Genomic DNA, 16290 nt, shown 5'->3' with positions numbered 1-16290 from the left:
TCCTCAGGGGAAAAGTAAGTGACAGAGACATTAGTTCAGGTAGAAGCTGTCTGCTTATGTAGAAGCGTATTTAAGGACTTCTAACTGTCCTGAGCTGGCTTACCACTTGTACTGTTTCTGGGTAATAGTAAAACTCATCCCATTCCTCCCCACCCCCAGGTTGGATGTTACCTACATATGAGCTAAAGTAGTATTTTTGGTTCAACATTTAATGTCTCGGTCTGTGTTAAGTTGAGGCTTCTACTTCCCAGGGGTCTGTCACTTCTGTGGCAGCTACCTGTCACCTAACGTTCTTCGCAATGGCGTGTGGTCTTTTGACTTTAACAGTAAGAGTATTTGCTTCTGGAATGATTCTAGGTTAAGCACAAAGTTTAATTTTAAATTCTCTGACGCGTGAGGACGCCCACAAAACTCACCCTCCCTGGGTGCCGCTAGTGATGGCCTGTATATTTTACAGTGGCTGTATTGACTTTGGTGACAAAGACCCAATTTCTTGGGATCCCATTATGACTCTTGCTCCGGGATAAAGGGGCAGTGTAGAACTCTCCGGGAAGATGTGTGTTTAAGTATGATTCAGCCACCAGTATTGTATCCATTTCACTTTTCTGTGGTTCAAGAATGTCGCCTGCTCTATCCAGAGATTGCTTTTGAGAGGACGCCGTTAGCTGTATGCAAGGACTTATGTATACATGCCAGGAAATAGCCCTAAAACCTACAGCCTTCTAATTCTGAGCAAATGGTGTTTACAGTTTCAGCCTCTTACGAATTAACGGAGCAGTTGAGAACCAGGTATAAGATATATATTATGGAGAAAATACCAAGAAACCATGGAATTCATAAGTCTCCTGAAACATACACTTCTCCTAAGGCTGCAATACATTTTAGAGTCTGGATTGGAAGACTGAACAGGTCTTTTTTTTTTAAAGGCAAATTCCTCTGATGTTAAGAATATGCGAAGGATTTCCATAAATCGTAAAGTATATAAACGCGTGTTGATACAGAACACACACACATATCCGTTACCTGAAATACAAGGTTACCAGAAAAAAAAAATTCCTTTTTGAATTAGTGGTAAATTGGTTCATCCAAGTTCGCAGTTTACTTTCACAACATAGGTGTGCAGACAGTTTGTTTGGATGTTTAATTTTTTCCCCCATCTGTTCTGTCTGGATTATTGATTGAGCAGTAAGCCACTCCGGGGCACACGTCCCCTCCTTACAACTGCTTGCCGTGGCTGCATTGTGTGGCCTGGCGGACAAGCTGAGAGAGCTGCTCCTTCAAACTTCCAGTAAATCCCAGTTGGTAAAAGAACATTGGAATGAATATGTTTTTTGAAAGTGCCCCTTAGCCAAACAGATATTTACACTGGGAACTTTAATCGATGGTACCATTTTAAAATCATAGTTTATTATTTAATATCATTCTTGAAATTAGTAACCATTCAAGAGCTACTCGTGGTGATTTTTATTTAACTCAGTTGGCTGTTTTATACATGGACGTGTCTACAACAAATATTACCAAATATCAATCAGATGTTATTAGAATATTTAACAGCAATTGATACCTGCTCTGACTTCCTTGAATCCAGTTTTTATTCCAGCAGAAAATGAAGCGATCCCCGATTCCTGGGGGAAAATTGAAACGAAGTCTTGTTTCCTAGAGTTTGTGTTCTGTTTGGGTGTTGATTTGATGTGACCTCTTATCATTGTTTAATATTTATGTTACTTTTAGTGTCCGGAATAACCTGTTGTCCTTTGTGTCTGTCTTTGGCATTAAATGTGGTTACAAAGTAAAGCTGCATCCACGGTGACAGGACAATAGGGGTAGAAGGAAATCCCAAATGTCTGCATTTGTGTTCAAACCTTGAGCTTAGTTTAAAACGAGAGTAACATTGATTTTGTGGAAAAGAGACACTTTCTTCAGATTAATTCTTTAAGATAAGTCTTTCAGTGGATTGCTGCTCTCGGAGCAGGTTTTGATCTGCATTTATATCCAAATTACATGGTAAGTCACAGGGTCATGGACTTGAAATGCACTTTGCATTGTTGTACCACTGCAGGACCAATTACACTACTCTTTGGATCAGCCCTCATGATAACCATGAAGTAAATTAGCCTTTTAGGAAAAAAAAAATCATCAGAGGTAGCCAGAAGGAATTGCAAATCCCAGTAGGTTAAAGACTATACATTTTATATGTTACTGTAATTTGTGGGGAAATACGTGCTTTGAGTAAGGGAGAAAAATTATCTTTAAACAATAACATAAAAGAGGCTGTGGATTTTAACTCCACGCTGGAATTTCTAGAGCATTTCAGAGTACTGTATTTTGAGACAGTTTAGATTTAAGGAGAGAGAAAGGCTGTTTGTAGACAGTGGTGATGTGTTTTAGATTCTGTATGCACATGTAGAATGTTAGGATAACTTTCGTTTTTATTTCTTGTGTTTTTCATCTTCCAGCTGTTTGGAGGTGGGAGTTGAACAGAAGTCTTTCTTTTTAATTGATAACAAAGACTCTTAGATAAAGAGGGCTGGCTGAGTCTTTAGGGTGTTTTCTCCTGAACGTTGCTGGACTTTAAATGTCGATAAGATAATACATTATGTCGGGTTTGTGCGGTTTACAGTAACGTGGCAAACAGTTCTAATTATAGTGTTATGTATCTATATATTCATTAAAATGCCTAGGTTCAGAAGCAAAACCACTTATTTTGAGAATCAGCATTCATTTTACAAAGCTAAATAAAATATATTTTCTTTTATCAAACAGATTTTTTTACAATGCAGTTTTATTTTTCAGTTGCTTATTTCTCTTCAAAAATAAAACCCTTTTTTTATGTACTCACTTTCCCTTCTGGCCGCAAACCAGGTATTTAAACAAAAATAAAGGATTGCCAGTTTTGCCAGCTGGGGATGAGAACCCGGCTGGTGAAATGTGGGTTCGGGAAGCAGTTAATCCAGCTTTTATGCTTTTTATGGTTTTATGAAAAAAGAGGTTAAAAACCACATTTGGCTCTTTTTCACGTGCGCCACTGTTTTGTTGGTGTTGTAGGAATTCAGCAAAAGGTTACTTAGATTTTAAAATTGTTTGTTATTAGGTAAAATCGTGGGTCCGTTAGATTAAGGCCCACAAACGGTGCATTCTACTAATTGGACATGAGATAGATTCTTGAATAATCAAAAGTCACTGGTATTTAAAAATTACACATATAACATTTCCTCTCACTTAAGAAAGTGCACAGGCCGAATTCTTTCTGCTGCTTTAGGTTATTTGTTGTTTCCTCTGTATTTTTACATTACTCATTTCAAACAAGTAGAAATTTGAAGTATTTTTAGCTAATGATGAAAACTAGAATTTGTTGTTCTTCCCCGAAATATTCTGCTTAGTTTGTTATTCTATAAAAGATTTTCGAAAAAACGTAGGAAGTGGACTTGTGTTCATATCTTGCTAATGTAGTTCCTGTTCATCTTGGAACAATGATACAATTGAATTAAAAATCTTTTCATCACATGTGACAACCACTGCTGAATTAATCTTTAAGTAACATAGCTTTTTCTCAAAATCATATTCTCCACGCATATAAATACCTTGTCTACCCAAGTGCCTTTCATAGTATTTATAGGTAATCATAATGTAACCATCTAAAATGTCATGTTCAGTCCGAGACATGATTGGTAAATTTTAAATAAAAGTCCCATGGGAATAATCCTCAACAAGTTATTTACTCAAACTAAGACAGTCTGCAACACGAGCACTACTTTGTTCTGCATCAAATTCTTTCTTATGTCATCAGTTACAAGATTTTTTTAATCGGTAAATTTTGTGGGTCTGGTTTTCTTGATCTTTTTATCCCAGAGCTATTTATCCCAGAGCTAAGAGAATCAGATAAAGTAAGCTTTAAGATTATTCAGATATAGTAGCTTAAAGTAAAATATTGAAAGATCCAAACAGATGAAGAAAACTCCATTGAATGAGGAACATACCTAATAAAAAGGTAAAAATCAAAATTTTCCTAAGACAAATGGCAAGCCATTCTGCCCCAGTTTGAATAGGTTGCTCCAACATAGCCTGATAGTGTCATACCATATCTTTCCCAATTTATGTTGCATGTAATGTATGTTGGGAAATAAATTTAAGGGCATATACCAGAGTCTGTGAGTTTTGTTTGTGTTTAACTGAAATTTGCTTGTGGGCTTACTAACGCTTTGGATACAACTCACACAGTACATCTTTATATTCACTTTGATGACTGTTTCCTTAAAGACTTGAAACACTAGAGGCCTCCAGAAGTTTTCAGTTTTATTTTTGTGGTGGCCGTGCCCTGACCTCATCTGTGTTCCATCGCATAACTCCTGTCTTTCACCGTCTGGTTTGTATGACTTCGCTCTTCTCCATGCAAGAGGGTGTAAGGCTCATTATATACCCGGCAATCAGCACGGTGTGACTGCAAGTTAAAGTCCACATTAATGGAACCAGAATGAAAAGTTAAGTAGGCCTAAGAGAAAACGTGCAGATACGCAAAAATTTTTGTTTGATCCGTAGTGTACTCAGTCATTCACTTGGAATCTGCTGTGTGGGCTGTTCCCTTCCTTGTACGCTGGCCACTTCTGGAATATATGGAACATTTCGCCTATCTGGTGTGATTTAAATCTTTTGTAGGATACCTTATAGTTTAAATGTCGAAGTGTTAGAAGAGCCTACCTAGGCTTTGAAGGTTAGGATTCACTTTGTTGATGTAAAAGTCTTACATTTTATAAATACTGCTGTAAAAGTTAATGTGGAGTAATGAATCTTTTCGCTGGTTTCGCTCTTAGGTGTTAGAAGACAATGACTATGGCCGAGCCGTGGATTGGTGGGGACTAGGGGTCGTCATGTATGAAATGATGTGTGGGAGGTTACCTTTCTACAACCAGGATCATGAGAAACTTTTTGAACTAATACTAATGGAAGACATTAAATTTCCTCGGACACTCTCTTCAGATGCAAAATCATTGCTTTCAGGGCTCTTGATAAAGGATCCAAATAAACGGTAAGCCACAAATAACACTCACTGAGTTACTGACGAATGTGGTTAGAAATTGTGATATGGAAATTAATTCAAATGTAACTCACTCCAAGGAGCAATGTATTTGGTGTAGACATCTTCCCACTGAAATACTGACTTATTTTTAACTGCGTAATACAGAACATTTAAAAAATTTCTGCAACTCTTTCCTAACTTGGGAAATTTTATGTAGATTTTACCAAATAAGGATTTTGAGGGTTTTATTATCCGTACCGTGAGTGAACAATTTCTTAATTGCCCTGGTACTTGCTATTGTGGGGACAGAAGTATCCCCTTTTTTCCCTTTCAGTCTCTGGGCCTTTATATTTATGCTAATTTACATAATAAAAAGGATAGAACCGGCTCTGTATTCTCCTTCCATCCCAACCTGTGTTAACATATCCAGCTACTTTTTTTGTCCATTGTAGATATTCCTTTCCATGTGTGGCTGGAAAGAACTAAAAGCAAAATATGTTTACACACTTTGTGTTTCTTTTGTAGCTACAACTGTGACCTGAAGAATCCTACAGCCCTTTGCTAAGCGAACTGTAGCGTTCTTTGTTCGTGTTTCTGTGTTCCTTTACACATACAGTGTATGAGTCATATATGAAATGACTGTTAATATAAAAATGTCCCTTAATCTGTGTTTGTGTATTCATGTATACAGCCGTCCTTTCCTCTAGGTACATACGCATATCAGCGTTGCTCTAAAAATCACTTAGGTGTTAAGCTCTTGAGGATTATTTCTTAGATTGCTAAATCTTCCCTCACATAATGATTTTTTACAAAGTTCTGTTTTTGGTTGGTGTTCGTTGTGTATTAGTTGGCAGACTGAATTAATGAATGAAGGAAGGAAGGAATCCTAAAATATGATTTTTGTTTGCTTTAGAGATGGTTTCCATTACACACTTCTAGATTTTAAATTTGTGAGGAGCATGATTTTACCTTCAGAAATAAGCAGACTTAATAAAAGAGATAGCTTTTGCTCGTGAGGAACCTTTCTGACATGTGTTTTATAATCCTGGTCATGGAGATCTTACCTTATATTTGTAAAGTGATTTTGGTTTCTTTTTCAGGGCATTTGTGTATCTGTTGTTCCCTTTGCTGTTTCAGTAGCCTTGTAGAGTTGATAGGTGGATATTATTCTCATTTACATTTGATTGAGGACGAAGCCGAGGCCGCTAAAAGGTGAAGCGGTTTATCCTACAGAAAATTCCTATAGAAGAAGAGCAGAAATCACCTTTCTTGGTGCCTGTTTGCTGTTTCTCTCGTAGCTTATTTGCAATGCATCAGTTTCTCAGTTGGTTCAGGTTTTGAAATGTGTTCCATTTAGTGTGATTATTTCACAATTAATGTAACACACAGCACTTGGTGATAGGTAATCTTTAAACAGAGCTAAGATTTCCGTTTTGTCTACTTGATTTAGGGATCTAATATTTGGCTTGGATTTCAAGAGCAGCGAATTTTTTACTGCATCCTTTCCTGATGACTCCAGGGAACTTAGCCCTTTCCTTGATGGCCCCTCTAAGCAGCTGGTAGAGCAAACTTGTGTCTGTGGTTCTCATGTCTGTGTGTCATTCATTTTCTTATCCCCACCCCCACCCCCGGGGGAGGAGGGAGATAACACAAACTAGATACTTGATAATTGTTGAATAAATGTGAGGTACATTCTAGAATGTTAGTGGCCTGGTGAGTAGGACAACTCCTAAAGGTTTACCCACCCAGAGGTTGGTATCATCTAAAGAGAAGCTGGGGTGTTCTTTCTCAGTTCTTTGATGTTCTCATTTAAGATAGGGGAGTCATTCTCCCTCCACTGTTGCATTGCAATGTTGGGAACGGAACGATGAGCAAGACAAATCATCTCTGTTCTAGATAGTCATAGACTAATGCAAGACAGAAAACAGGTACTCACAGATACTCAGACCTACATACAAATGCCTATTGAAATTTATTAGCTCTGACCAGGGGGCTGGAAGAGTTGGGGAGGTGTAAAGGTGCTCATGCAGAGAAATTTACATGAAAAGAAATCCAGGGGTATCTGGGTGGCTCAGTCAGTTAAGCCTCCGACCCCCCGATTACCACTCAGGTCATGATCTTGCGGTTTGGGAGTTCGAGCCCCACATTTGGCTCTGCACTGACAGTGCGGAGCCTGCTTGGGATTCTCTCTCTCCCCATCTCTCTGCCCCTCCTCCTCTCTCTCTCTGTCTCTCTCTCGCTCTCTCACTCTCTCTGTCCCTCTCTCAAAAATAAATAATATTTGAAAAATAATAATAATAAAAAGAAAAATCCAGAGTTGCAAATGAACATGGCATTTGAGAAGTTCAGCAACTACAAGGTAGAATATGAGTTGGGTAATGTTGGGAGATGAAGCTGAAATGGTAAATTTCAAAGACCTTCTGCTTCTGAGAAAATATTTAACCTTTATTCAGAAGGGGATGAAAAAACCAGTGAGTTATTAAAAGTAAGAGATGGTATAATGAGTTTTGTCTAGGAAAGGTGAAGGGCCAGGGGCAGGTAGGCAGAGCAGTTGAGAACACATACGGGATTGTCCAGATGAGAGATGGGGGTCCTCCAGAAGCAGTGAGTAGGACTTTGTGAATAATGAAGGAGACCTGGTGGGGACGTGGAAGGAGTCTCCTGCCTCCGTGCTTTCCAGCTTGAGTGATTCGTTTGGAGGATGGAGTGTTATTAACGGACAGGGAGCACAGGCAGAGGGCTGGGGGCGGGCGGGGGGGGGGGGGGAGAGGGGAGGGTTTACTGACACCCGCTCCGGCTGTGCCGAGTCAGGTGTCCGTAGAAAGCCCAGATGGAACTGAAAATAGTACCAGTGCTAAACAGAAATGCGGTGGCTGAATATATGGTTTGGGGACCCACGGATGTCTCGGAGGCAGCTGGGGCCGGGACAGTCGTGGGCAGGGTTGAGTACAAAGGGAAGACGGCCTAGGACAGAATCCTGGGAAGCATCACAATTTAAGAGGTAGGAAGAAGAGAAACAGCCACTAAGAAGACCCTGAAAAGTCTTTGGAAGCCTCATAAAATAGCATTATCCTAGACCTCGTTATTCTTCCTCTTCAACAATTTTAAATACCGCCTGAATTTTTTGAGACTCTTTGCTGAATTACTGTCAGTTCTACCAGAGCGGCAACCATCATTTGCCTTTCTTTCTAATGCGCCGTTAGTTTATGCTCATTCTATCAGTATCTCCTTTATCCTCCTGCGCACAGTTCATAGGAGAAGCATGACCGTGTGTCGCATTCAGTGACGCGGGAAAACACGGATTCCATGATGTTCCTAATAATGAAGAATCCATAGCCGCTGAGGATTTAGTTTGGCATTCTGATATTGGAGTTTGCTATTCTTAGACATAAATATCTTAGTGCAAATCATATTTTGATATTATTTTGAAGTCTTAAATTGTATATTAAGGAGTCATTGACATTGAAGTTTTTGACAGTTTCACACTTGGAGGAAGCTTGTGTTAAAGAGTCTCTCCCAGCTTCTAAAATGGCAGTCTAAGATTATATTCTTAGACTTCACATAGTACTCATGGCTGATACTTTAGTTTTTTATGTATTTGATAAATATAGATTAAATGCTGGCAATGTCCACAGCCAAGCTATTGCTAGAGAACTGAGGGGTGACAGAAAATGAAGAACTAAACTAAAGCTGGATTAAAACCTCCTATTTACCAAATGATTACGGCTCTCTATTCCCAGCTCCCACCTCATCCACTATCTCCCGTAGAATTCAAAATGAGAGCGACACGGAAATAAAAACAATAGCGTAAGGGTGAAAAAAGACAGTGAACTTCTGAGTTTTTTCCTGCAGACTACTTTGATTCATACTTTGAAATGTTAAGTTCTCTTCAGAAACACGTGTTTTGGTGTCTCTGCTTTTCTGGCTCCCTGAGTAGGAGCTTAAAGTGCTTTTTGGATAATCCAGGGCTGGTCTCTCTGCCCTCAAAAGAATTTGCAGCCTAACCGGGGAGGGACACATACAACTTGGAATAGAATGAAGAAAGAGGAAGGTTAGGGAGTGGAGTGCTGGCGTTGACTAAATACGGAACCGCCAGTCGGAGAGTTCTGCATTCGATCACCGCTAATACCGTCTGGTCCCGTCTAGAGTCCCTGTCAGCGCTGTGGCTCATTCTGCATGATCTGGGGATGGGAGACCCGTGGATCATTACTGCAGATAACTCAGATATCAGCTCATTGTTCTATTTTCTATTCTGGCCGTGTGTCAGGGAATCCCAGATTCTTCCCAGTCGTATGTTCCTTATACCTAATAATAGATTGTATTATTGTTTGTTTATCCTGACCTATTTGTGTTTCTTCCTACCCAGTGGTGTGTGGGAGTTGGCATGTTCCAGCTCTTAAGAGCCAATTATTAAATTTCAGGAATTTCATGCGCTGGTTGTTTTAATACAGTCATTATTAAAAATCAAGTTACATAAACTTACAAAAGTAAATCAAGTACATTGAAAAGAAAGGTGATAAACACTCAAAATTCTTCACTCCTTGATAATTTTGTTGCATTTTACTATTTCGATGTTACTCTTGTCTGTTGTGTCTGCATAGAAATACTGTGTAATGGTTTGCTTCTGTGTACCTGTTCCCACTTCTGTGTTGAGTGGCGTCAGGTTGCTAACTTGAAATTGGCCATGTGGGGAGTATTCACATCACCACAATGGCAACTTTGTACGTCAGGGCTTGATTTATTGTTTTTCAATTAGATATAAGTAACTAAGTAGAGAAGATGTTAATAATACGGTTTACATTTTCAAGCTGTTCTGTCTCTATCTGCTACATTGTGACTAGCGCGCGCGCGCGCGCGCGCGCGCGCGCACACACACACACACACACACACACACACACACAATGAAGAGATACTCTCCCACTGTTCCCAGATGATTTACCATCCATCAAGGAGGTCACTCACATAACTGAGAAGCAAGTGAAGTTCTGACATGTGCCTTTTTGTATGACTTTCAAATTCGTCTTCGCCATAAACGAAAAGATCAGCTGGTATTTGTGCTGGAGCCACTCCGAGTCAGTGAGGGGCTGTGGAGTTCAGCAAAATTAACAAATGTTCTCTCTGAGCATCACTTGGCTAATTTACAATAAAGGACATTCTGTATTTTATTGCTCTTTGAAATTTTGTGCCTTGCATCCTTTATATCTGTAAAATCCATAACAAGTGTATGTATAATATGCATATGTAATATTATACATGCATAATTTTCCCCAGAGAGCTGGCTGTTAAGCACTTAGCAGCCCATACTATTCCTTTTATTTTTCAAGTTTTTATTTAAATTCTAGTTAACATATATGGTAAAATTGGTTTCAGGTGTAGAATTTAGTGATTCATCACTTACATAAAACACCCAGTGCTCATCCCAACCAGTGCCCTCCTTAGCGCCCATCCCCCACCCACCTCCCTCCATTGACCGTCAGTTTGTTCTCTGTAGTTAGTCTCCTACGGTTTGCTTCCATCTCTCCTTTTTTCCCCCCTTCCCATATGTTCATCTGTTTTGTTTCTTAAATTCCACGTATGAGTGAGATCATACGGTGTTTTGTCTTTCTTTTACTTTGCTTAGCATTATACTAACTCCATCCACATTGTTGCAAATGGCAAGATTTCATGCTTTTTGATCACCAAGTAATATTCCATTGTATATACATACCACACCTTCTTTATCCATTCATCAGTTGATGGACATTTGGGCTCTTTCCATAGCTTGACTGTTGTCAATAGCACTGCTGTAAACAGCAGGAGCATGCACCATTCCTAACCATGAACAAGACTAGAGAGAGCTTTTGCTATATCAGTTTGGATTTAAATGGATTTCTTTTCCTTTCTTTTCTTTCTTTCCCTGTTCTTTTTTTCTTTTTTTCCTCCCCTTTCTCTCCTTCACTCCCTCCTTGCTTCCCTCTGTGTTATTTTTGCTTTTCTCATTCCTTCCTCCCAATGACTGGTACACACTATATGAAACTGAGGAAGCCAGAAAACACCTGAATTTCACACTGTGCCACCTATCAGTTAAGTAAGAGTACCTGCAAAGATGGGGGGAGCATCCTTAAATTCATGATTTATGTTGCAGCTTGCATAATAAATTACCTTGCAGTGATACTTCATAGGTTAACAACCTCGTTTCTATGGCAGTTCATTTGCGCTGTGAAAAAAGGCCGTGAGTTTCTGTCTATTAGCAATACTGTACAAATTGCTTTTTCTAACTAATTAGGTAGTGACTTCAGAACTCAGGGTAACAAGGATGCATTTTGACATGAGTGTTACCAAAATAAATTTGGCTTATAGAATTGACGACGGTAATTGCTACCATTTCTCGTGCGAGGTGCTTGCCTCTGGTTTCTAACCCTTGCGGTGATCCACCAGGCTAGTGTCATTGTCCCCACTCTACAGAGGGGACACTGGGACTGAGCAGCTTGTTCATTGTCACACATGTCATAAGTGCCAGAGCTGGTTGCCTGTTTCAGGTTTGTCCCCAAAGCCTGTGCTCTCTTCAGCTACCACACTGTCCCGAGGCTACTTCTTATTAATAGCACATTAGGGAAATTAGATCTTATGGCAAAAGCTCTTTATTGGTTTGGCTATTTATCTCAAGGACTATTTATCACACAGAAAATTACATTTCACAAAAACTTTTTGTTTTGCCTTGGGCTTATGTAAATGTTGTAATGCGCACTCACTTTTGTTTCTGTCTCTTAGCCTTGGTGGAGGACCAGATGATGCAAAAGAAATTATGAGGCACAGTTTCTTTTCTGGAGTTAACTGGCAAGATGTGTATGATAAAAAGGTAGGTTATTTTCATGGCATAGTATTTATATATTTTGGCTAAAATGAATTGACAGCAAAAAAAAGTTTTAAGTGAATAAAATTCAATGATACAATGATACTTTTCATTTTTACCCCCTACATTTGATTGAATATAGTATTGAAATTCTTAGCACAAAAATTTATTGATAAGTTTGACTCCCAAAATGCATCTTGAAATTTTATTCAGCATGGTCACTTGATTTTTCTTTTGTCACAGTGATGGTAGTTTGCTACTCGTTGTTTGCTTGGTATTAAGAGAAAAAATAAAGAAGACAATGTTGTGTTACTCTTTAAGAAAACTAGCAAAAAAATCATGTTTTTCTTTGTCTTTATGTCTTTAATTTTAGAGTGAGCTCTACAAGTTTGTTTATACAAATCCTTATTTTAAAAGGAATTGAAAGGAATTTAATATTTAACAAAGTAATAAATATTTTTCTTATTTGAGACTTCTCTGTTACTTGAAACAATTTTAATGCCCACAAAATGGGTGCTACTAATTTTATAACTTTATTGTAATCTTATTACTTGTTTTTAATACCATAATTTTTGCCTAGGAACAGGAAATTACTGTGTCTAGTCCTTCTTTTTAATTTTTGTCTCTTTTGTTTCTACTACTTCTGGTATTGTTAGTACAGGCACTGATTTTGATTTTTTTGTTTTCAAATGCTCATATTAAAATTTTACTGTGAAATTTTTATGCAGTACAGTATTTGCGGCTTAGAATCTTTATCTGGTTATTTTGTGTAGTTAGTTTCCATTTATTTCAGTTTTCCCTATTTTTCTCTGAAACATATGTAATCAACATTTGTGAAATGTCTGTTTTGTGCTAAATATTCTCTTCTATTAATCTCTAAAGTGAAGATAGAATGGTATCATATGACTTACAAGGAAGAAGACAAGTACCGAATTTCGGCATTGTGTTATGGGAATAGAGGGTGTGGTGATTTTCTAAAAGCACTTCTTGTAAAATAGTTGCACGATATTAAACATTTCTCCTCAAACTTAAACTGCCATGTCTTGGGGCACCTGGGTGGCTCAGTCGGTTAAGCGTCTGACTTTGGCTCAGGTCATGATCTCACAGTTTGTGGGTTCGAGCCCCGCATCGGGCTCTGTGCTGACAGCTCAGAGCCTGGAGCCTGCTTCGAATTCTGTGTCTCCCTCTCTCTCTGCCCCTCCCCTGCTCATGCTCCGTCTCTCTCTCTCTCTCTGTCTCCCTCTGTGTCCGTCTCTGTCTCTCTCTCTCTCTCTCTCTCTCTCTCAAATATAAACATTACAAAAAAAAAAAAAAAAAAGACAACAACAGGGGCACCTGGGTGGCTTAGTCAGTTAAGTGTCTGATTTTGGCTCAGGTCATGATCTTACAGTTCATGGGTTTGAGCCCTGCATTGGACTCTTTGCTGACAGCTGGAACCTGGAGACTGCCTCAGATTCTGTGTCTCTCTCTCTCTCTCTGTTTCTCCCCCACTCATGCTCTGTCTCTGTCTCTCAAAAATAAATAAACGTTAAAAAAAACTAAAAAAAAAATACCTCCCACATTTTAAGTTTCCACCATGTAGAAAGCACTGGGGTAGGTGCTGGATCTTTTTCAACGCTTATGAGAAGCATGTGGCTGCTCTTAAATGTTTATTAACTTCACGAAGACAACTGAACATCCACTTTATAAACTGATGATGTTCTCACTGGGTTGCATCCCTATTTAGACCCTGTTGGCTCTGTACTGTTTTTGTCACATCAGTTCACTACAAAAGACCCGTGTAAAAGGGAATGATCAAGGTCTTATGTCTCCCAGAAATAATACATGTCAGAGGTTTTCTTTGGTGCAAAGAGCTGTAAGCCACAAATACCCCTTTGGTATAACCTCACCAAGGAGAAGTCAACAAAAAAGGGAGAAAGAAGGAAAGGAGAGAAAGCATTTCTTGACGAGACAATTGTGAGGCACCAGTATGGCGCCACTAACTTAAAGAAGAGGCAAAACATGAACTTTCTTCAATCCTGTCAGGAGACTAGTATATGCCACAAAGATTTCCTTATCAGGGTTCAGCTCTCCGTGTTAAGTGGAGGTTTGGCCTCACCTGGGGCAAACTCTGAGAGACACATGTCCTGTCTCTGCTCCACGGGACTAGACAGAGTGGAGACCATGGCCAGAGTGGAAGTGACAGTAAGACAGCAGCCGGCTCCCTTGTGGTGAATGGGATTGGAGGAGCCAGTATGCCATGAGAAGGAAACATAGCTTTAGATGATGTATGTGGAGACATGAGTTTAAATTGTTGTCATTGATAAAAAGAGATGCCACTTAATCCGAGCAAAGGTGTTAAATATCATACGTGAAGAACAACTGCAAAAATTAGTTTCCATAAGTGAAATTCACCAGCAACTGACATCTGCTATAGGCTTACTCAGGTGGATGTCAGATGAGGCGGTGGCCTAGCCATCTTTACATACTTGAAGGACGTTACGCAGCATTACAGTAGCACCGTGACGTTTGAGTCTCTCTCTAAAAGCCTGTGAAAATGTGACTGGGTCTGTCTGGGTTTGTATCATATCACTAAGAAACAGGGAATTAATTATGAGAGTTCTAATGCCAGTAACTATTTTAATGAATCCGGTTATAATTCTACTCTTTGGACAGCATAAATTATGAAATAATTTAGAAAAACAAACATTTTATGGGGCTCTTATGTTTTTGAAATATGTAACTTATTCATGAGAGGTTAATTCATCTCTAAGATAAGGTATTTTTTTATATTTTTATTTATTTTTGAGAGTACACAAGCAGGGGAGGGGCAGAGAGAGAAGGGGACAGAGGGTCCAAAGTGGCCTCTGCGCTGACAGCGGAAAGCCTGATGGAGCACTCTAATGCGTGAACCGTGATAACGTGACCTGAGCCAAAGTCGGATGCTTAACCGACTGAGCCACCCAGGCGCCCCAAAGGTTTTTTATTACAATTTTACTAATAGTCTTTGGGAGCTTTACCATTTCATAGATTTATTATTACATAGTTATTGACCCGTTTTTCTATATACTGTGGCAGATCTAGAGATGAAGACATAGATAGAGATGCTAATATCTTTAAAGGTAGATCTCTCCCTAGGTTAAGTAAAAAGCGAACTAATCTTGGGACGCCTGGGTAGCTCAACTGGTTCAATGTCCAGAACCAACTCTTGGTTTCAGCTCAGGTAATAATCTCACAGCCTGCATCAGGCTCTGAGGTGACAATGCAGAGCCTGCTTGGGATTCTCTTTCTCTCTGCCTTTTTCCCCCTTCCCCCGCTCACACTCTGTCTCTCAAAAATAAACAAACAAACATAAAAAAATGACTTAACCTTAATTGTGAATATCATGGTGTACCACTCAAAAGAGCACAGCACTGAAGTGTGGAAATAAGTGTCCCGGATTTGCTTCTTCCTTCCTGTGTGGAAATGGACAAATTATTTGAGTCACACAAAATTATGATCTCTGAATTGCCTTCAAGCTTGAAGATTCTCTGGAGGCTGTTTTATAAGATGAAGCTGTCCAGTTAAATTTCTGTGTAGGCTTTACACTCGGTTTGTCATCTACAAAGAGTCTGCTGGGATTTTGTGTGCTATTGTGTTGAATCTGTAGGTAAATTTGGGGGGGAATTGACGTTTGAATAGGACTGAGCCTTCAGATCCATGAACATGGTATATCTGTGTTTATTTAAGTCTGCTTTAATTTCTCTCCATAATGTTTCATAATTTTCCATGTTCAAGTCTTACCCGTATTTTGTAGGTCCTTCAGTATTTCATGTCTTCTGATAAAATGTTATTTGAAATTTTTATTTTCACATTGTTTGCTGCCAGTATACAGAAATACAGTTGATTTTGTATATTGACCTTATGTCCTGCAGGCTTGCAAAACTCACTTACTAGCTTTTTTTTTTTTTTTTTTTTTGTAGATTAGTTAGTATTCTCTGCATAGATGACTATATCTTATTTAAATAAGGAGGTTTACTTCATTTTCAGTTGGTACTTTTTTTTTTTTTTTTTTTTTGCCTTGGTATATTGGCTAGGACCTCACTATAATGTTGAGTAGAAGTTGAATAGAGTGAACATCCTGGTTTTGTTCTTGATCATAGGGGGAAGACAACTTTTATCACTAATTATGATGTTAATTATCACATCTAGTGCTGAGATCTTAGTTTTTAAATATCATTCTTCAATAAAAAGAACCAAGGTTACTTTGAGAAGCAGTTGATTTAAGAGCTGGGATGGGGGAAAATAAAAGATGGGTCCAAGGAATTTTGTGATGTCAGAAAGTGAAAAAGAAAGATACAGAGGGAAGGAGTTAGAGGTACATTAATAGGATGGAGGAGCCAACCTTAAATAAGTCCCAGTGAGGAAAGCTGAAACAATTTCAACAAGAAAATAAAGATTATTATATATTGCTATTCCATTATGA

General features: G+C 38.8%; 1 protein-coding gene across 4 annotated transcripts in view; it reads left to right on the top strand.

The window, feature by feature from the left end:
• AKT3 (AKT serine/threonine kinase 3) overlaps positions 1 to 16290 on the top strand; it is a 306189-nt gene that overhangs the window by 255757 nt on the left and 34142 nt on the right. For all 4 annotated transcript variants that reach the window (XM_027046228.2, XM_053209310.1, XM_053209311.1 and 1 more), the window contains 2 exons: positions 4809 to 5023; positions 11765 to 11852. In XM_027046228.2, coding sequence (XP_026902029.1) covers positions 4809 to 5023; positions 11765 to 11852 — 303 coding nt within the window. The remainder of the gene's footprint in view (positions 1 to 4808; positions 5024 to 11764; positions 11853 to 16290) is intronic.

Source organism: Acinonyx jubatus, chromosome E4 (assembly GCF_027475565.1).
Source record: "Acinonyx jubatus isolate Ajub_Pintada_27869175 chromosome E4, VMU_Ajub_asm_v1.0, whole genome shotgun sequence".
NCBI classification, from domain to species: Eukaryota; Metazoa; Chordata; class Mammalia; order Carnivora; family Felidae; genus Acinonyx; species Acinonyx jubatus.
The sequence above is the reverse complement of the archived record's forward strand: the minus strand, read 5'-3'. Positions and strand labels throughout refer to the sequence as shown.